At 45.8% G+C, this 6000-nt stretch overlaps 1 protein-coding gene across 3 annotated transcripts in view; it reads left to right on the top strand.

The window, feature by feature from the left end:
- Window positions 1-745: 745 nt before the first annotated feature.
- The window catches only part of hdac4 (histone deacetylase 4), an 89821-nt gene continuing 84566 nt past the window's right edge, over window positions 746-6000 (top strand). For all 3 annotated transcript variants that reach the window (XM_068572292.1, XM_068572291.1, XM_068572290.1), the window contains exon 1: window positions 746-956. In XM_068572292.1, the coding sequence (XP_068428393.1) occupies window positions 935-956 (22 nt within the window). In that variant the 5' untranslated portion in view covers window positions 746-934. The remainder of the gene's footprint in view (window positions 957-6000) is intronic.

Raw genomic sequence — 6000 nt, 5'->3', positions numbered from 1 at the left:
AGCCGAGAGCTGTGTTACATCACTTCTTCTTTACTTTTTAACTCTTCACAACAGAGTTAGAGTATTTGTGGTGGGTTTTCAGCAGGCACTTCCACTCGGTCTCCAGCATCAAACGTTTTCTTTCACGACGAAGAGTTTAAATTCCATTTCCAACGATTTTCACTGCAATTCAATTTTTTTTTCAGTTGTTGTTGTTGTTGGCTGTGACTTCTCTGCGGCTGGCGTTCCCACTTTGGCCGCCGCACTGCAGCTCACCGCTGACCATGCATATAAAACCCTTCACACTTCACACAGCAAGTGACATATATGGCACAACGTCCTGGACGTCATTGCGGGGGGACACACGGCCTGTTTAAGGGCTATGTCATGCATGTGTTGAGAGCCACTGATGGAGGCAAACTGATCACAAGCACAAGGGGACGTCCGTTTCTTCTGAAAGGTTAGTGACCTACAGGTCGTCGTTCTCCTCTGGCCCCGTAAGAGCACCTCACCTGACCGCCGGTAAACACACTGCAGCTTCTGGCTCAATAACTGCGTCGAGGAATAAAAAAAAAAAGGTCGACGGGACACAAGCCCCCGATTTAGAATATGTTTGTTTTAAATTGGTGTGCGAGCTTCTATGTGGAAATCCCCATGCTTATTGAAGCACTTTTTTTTATGCATCCACCTCTCAGAGCATAACTGGAAGGATTCCTGCCTCGACACACCGCTGAGGTCTCCACCTGTGGCTCCGGCGCGATGAAGCCTTGAGAAACAACCGCTCTCTGTCCCTGCTCGGCCAGGCGCCTCCACCTGGCTGGCACCACCGGCTTGGCCGGGAAAACACATGGTGGTCAGTACTGCTGCCTCCACGGAGGTGCACTGACACCGCTCCTCCTCCTCCTCCTCCTCCTCTTCTCCTCTTCGCTGTCAAGTCTGCCTGGCAACAGCAACGATGAGCTCTCACAGTCGCTCAGGTAAGATGTGGAAAAAGATTCGAGAAGTATTGTATTAGAGGCGCTTCTCTTTGGTGGCTTCGACGTGGAAAAGCCTTCTGCGGTTGGAACAGGAATAAAGTTTGGTGACAGGAATTAAGAATTGGCTTAACAAGTGCAAGCGTGCGTTCTTTTGTGTTGTTTTATTTCAGATTATCCTTTCGATCGGAGTGTGTATGTTTCTTTTGAGAACCAGAAGTCTTGTTTCATGCATTTGTAAGATGACGTTTCTTTTCTCTGATGACTCAAGTTACTATCGACTAATTAAGCTTTTGGTCCACAGTATGACTTGAAAACATTTAACCTGTTTATGGTCGAGTGACGGCAGAAATGGAGGGAGTCGACTCGTGTTGTAGCCATTTGCCAAAGCCGAGACATCTTTTTACATTTTTCCGTATTAAACCTGAGCGGCACCGCTGCATTGTTCTCAACTTTAATGAAGTTGTTAATGGTTTGATTACACCTTGGAGAACAAACGGAGACCCACGGTTTTTTGATTTAGCGTTTTTCTACAAGGGCCCTTCAGTTTCCTTTTGAGTGATTTGTAGAGTTGACGACTCCCTCGCTCACGCACAGCGTGTTGCATTGTTGTTTTTTATATCGCAATTACACAGCGGCGTCTCAGAGATGGCACGTGTTTGTCGGAGAACGCTTTTTTTTTTGCCCTCATGCTCACCCAAGAAAACAAATTGATGAAGTAAAACAGGAATCAAGCTGTAACTCTGTTAAATGTCATTTTTAATGAAATCCTATTTTACCTTGAAAAGGCACAAATCCATTATTGTCATTTTGTATCAAGCGCTGTTTATTTGTGTTGCAAATTTGTGTTATCTCCGTCCCCTTTTTCATGTTCATTTTACATTGTTGCTCTTTGGTTTTGCAATCATTTTCTGACACGACAATGAGTCCAATGTGTCTCACTAGTTGACCAGCGTGGAGAAATATGCTTTCATGGTCAGCAGCCAGGCCTCTGCTCGTCCTCGTCCACTCACCAGCCGTCCTTCGGTATGTTTTACTGGTCAAGGTTTATATTTCACTGGAGGTCTCTCTTTGCGTGGCCAAAAAATGGATTCCCTGTGCTTGACCTTGACCAATGAGGCCTTCTTTTTTCCTTAAATCACAGCCGTGGTGCAGATCTGGCTCTTCCTCTTTCTCAACTGCAGACAAAAGCGGACAAAAGGCCCGATTGGCTGTCGAAGCCGTACGCAGCTTCGTGATGTCACAGCCTTTGAGCGATCGCTGTGGCGCTGCTGCTCCTGTGTGGCACAATGTGAGCTGTTGGCATCGGCTCCTTTTCTCTTTTTTACTGCGAGCGGAGACGCGTTGTTGTCCCGGCCAGAGCCGTGTGCGTCAGAATGGATGTTTCAGGCCATCCGAAGAGCCGTGAACTCTGGCACAGGGCAAAGATATGTGGGATTTCTTTTTCCCTTCTTATTATTCTCATCGTGTTATGTGAGAGGAACCATGGAGTTGGACATCATTTCCTTTTTTAAAAAAAAAAGTTTATTTTTTTTATTATTTTCCTCCTACTCAGATCATTTCCATGCTCAGTCTTTTTAAAGTTTTTCTAAAACAACTTGGAAAATGTTTGTGCTCTTGCAGCTAATAATTTACTTTTGAAACTTATAAAAAAGAAAAGGTTCCTACCTAAATCTACAGTTTTAATCTCATCTCATATTTCAATAAGGAATGGAGCCTTTTTTTTAAAAATGCATTCACAATATACCAGCTGATGGACAAACACAATCCCAAAAAACAATTTCTTATGACTCATAATGACCAAATTTACAATAAACAACAACAAAAACCGGCGAGGTGAAGTCCTGCTGGCCCCGCCTCTCGCTCCTGGATTTCACCCGACTGTTAGCGCTTCATTTCCCCGCTGGTCGTCCTGCTGTCTGTGTCAGTGTCGCTCAGCCCGTTTCCATGTATGACAGATCATCATTTCCCGTTCTGAAAAACCGCCATTTTTTTTTTTTTTTTTTTCTTTTTACAGCACTGAAGGCCCTTTTTGTCTGCCTTGAGCTTGGGTGGCGAAAAAAAAGGCTGGCATGTTGACATGCTACTTGGCATTTTGAAGCTAGGTTTACGGCCTTGGAGCCGGAGCGAGAACACACACACAGACAAGCTCTCTCATCCCGACGAGACCCTCCCCTCCGCTCTCCAGCGGCAGTAATCGGTGGCAGGTCCTGGCTAGGAGGTGGTGGAGGGAAGGCGGGGGGGGGGATCCTACGTCAATACATCGTCACGCAGCGCGTCTCCCCTGCCTGCAACACAAACAAGAGGCCGGGGGCCGCCTGCCTGCTGCAGGAGGCCCCGTGCAGCTTGTTAAAACCCCCTCTGAGGCCGGTACAGTCAGAGCAGAGACGAAGGCTCACGCTGGGTTTAGCAGCGTTGAGTATTGTTTACCGGTCTCTACTTGGCATTTTAACTTCCTGGAGGGATCCCAAGCTCTTCATCCTGTCTTATTCACGACGATGCTGGCTGCGAGCGCCGCGTAGGGAAGCCTGTGGGGGGATGTCGGCCATGTTCTTTCTTGCAGAATGAGAACAAGAATCCACATTTTACTCATTTTGCTGTCGCGCAGTTACTAAAAGAGCAGTTAGGGTGTGTGGGCGAGAGGAAGCGCATTACCTTAACTCCCAGGTTGTTGTTGTTTTTTTGGGTCGGCATTGCGGGGAGAGGAGGGAGAGCGGCCGTCCTCTCTCTCTCTCTCTCTCTCTCTCTCTCTCCCTCTCTCTCTCTCTCTCTCTCTCTCGCTGTTGAGGTGCATGGGGCGGGGGCCGCTGCCAGGAGTTGGGTTTTTTAAAATAAACACAAGAGTCGCACCTCCTCACTTTTTTCAGAGTCTTATTCGCACCACTGAGCCACGGCAGATGGTTGTGAATTATTCATGTCAAGTTTTTTTATTTCATTTTTTTTTATTTTTTTTACATTTTTTGGATTGGAGGACGAGCACGGCCATGTGTAGATTTTTATCCCAGAGATTATACAGTATCAGAGGAGAGGAGGAGGGCTGACGGCACAATGGGCGCCTCACAAACGATGATGGAGTGTAAACAGCTAATGCCAGATAAGACTCCCCTCCATTGTGAGCGACGTCATTAAGCAAGATTGTTGTTTTTTTACAGCTGTAAAAGTCAAAATTATGCAGACATCTCTTGCTATACAGCATCTTGATCAGGGGTGTCAAACATACGGCCCGTGGGCCGAATCCGGCCCGCTTGGGGGTCCAGTCCTGCCCGCTGGATAACTGTTAAAATGACAGAAGGAAGAAGAAAAAATGTTTAAAAAATAAATAAAACTAGCACAGCTGGTGGATACACAGAGGGGCTGATTTTTGTATGTTTCTAGCTTATTGTTAAAGACCTTTAAATAGAGTTTATCATCTGAAAACCTTCACCAATGACTCAAAAGTAGAGAAATATTGTCGTTATTATGCTGTGATTTTACTGGTCCGGCCCACTTGGGATCAAAATGGGCAGCATGTGGCTCCTTCACTAAAATGGGTTTGACCCTCCTCATCTAGATATTTGGTGCTTTGAAGATCCAAAAAAAAAACGTAGATGTGATTTTTAAGCTTTCTGGTGACACTTTTCTGTCTTGGGTCCGGTTTTCTCTTTTTTAGAGCAGATTTTAAACATATTAGTTGGACCTGAGCTCCAGCAGCGTATCGAGTAACCGCATTCAACCTCAAGCATCACATTCGGAGGTAATCAAAGTCAGCTGCGACTGAAATAGGAGCAGTTTTTTAATTCTCTCACTTGCCCTTCCTTCTCCGCTGTCACTCTAATTTCCTATCTGCTCCCTCCCTCCCTCCTCGTTCTTTCTCTGTCTCTCAGTTTTAATCAGTAACTGTAATAAGGACTCGCAGTGGGAGCTATCAAAAGTCTGCAGCGGTTGGATTAGAAGAGAGTGGCGAGTGTCTGGGCCCGGGCCGCTGGAAAGTGAAGCGTAATCTTCAAAAAAAAGGGAGATTAACCCCTGCTGGCCCAACGCTGACGACTCATTTACAGGGGCCATGGTCACAGGGAAAACGGCTCGGATGGGGTTGGTAATTGATATGTTTTAGTCCCAACGCGAAGGAAAGTTGCTTTTAAAGACGACTGGAGTCGACCAAAGCAGGAGGCGAAGTTAAGTAGGGCTTATTCGGAGGAAGTTCTTTTCAAGAAGTTTCTTTTAGGGAGAGCGGTGCTGCTCGGCGCTGCCGTCTGGTGATTGTCCAAAAAAAAAAGCGGCACACAATGGCGCTCTCCTCCTATCTGCGTTTGATGCATTGGAGTGCTGCAGAACTGTTGTTCTCATTTATCCTCGGCGCTGCAAAATTCTTTATTTTTTTTATTCCTCAATGGAAAGACGGATGAGACCAGACTAAACAGAGACCCCCCCTCCACCCCTTCTTCTTCTTTTTCTTTTTTTAAAGAGAACAATGGACGCTGCTGTGGAGAAATAAGATTACCGCCTCATTATTGTCTTTCTCGCCACAGATTTCCCGAATATACCATTCGAGTAATCTCATTGCCAGATGAAACAAGTGTGCAATTTAGCCTTCGGAAGAATTTATTAAGTGTTCAAAGCTTTGCTTCTGCCGGAAGAGCGGCTCGCAAAATTGAATTACGGTTTTTGTGCCCAAATTGCTGTGCGCTGTTCTTTCAAATAAACAAAGATCTCCTTTTTTCTTCTTCCACTAATGATTATTCAACGATTTCACGGCTGATTTGATGGCTAAATTTGGCAACTGCGTTGAACGCTCTCATTTCTTAAATGAAGGAAATATGAACGTACCTTTTGTTCTCTGGCGAGCTTCGTGAAGCTTGTCCGTGAAGTGAGGCCGGACATGTACAGGACATATTATTTGTATTTGAGCTGACCACAGACACGGCTATCGACTCCTGACGCTCTACGGCGCTGCAGAATAGCCTATATGTGTAATCCGTAATAGATAAAGAGATTAAGAACATGCAAGACCTTGACGATTAACCCATAAGGATCTACAGCTGCTGCTACAGAACGGGTTGACATGCAA

This window comes from Clinocottus analis, unplaced genomic scaffold (assembly GCF_023055335.1).
Source record: "Clinocottus analis isolate CAN_PGR_092001 unplaced genomic scaffold, fCliAna1.0.p SCAF_12, whole genome shotgun sequence".
Classification (NCBI taxonomy): domain Eukaryota; kingdom Metazoa; phylum Chordata; class Actinopteri; order Perciformes; family Cottidae; genus Clinocottus; species Clinocottus analis.
This window is presented reverse-complemented; position numbering and strand designations above follow the sequence as displayed.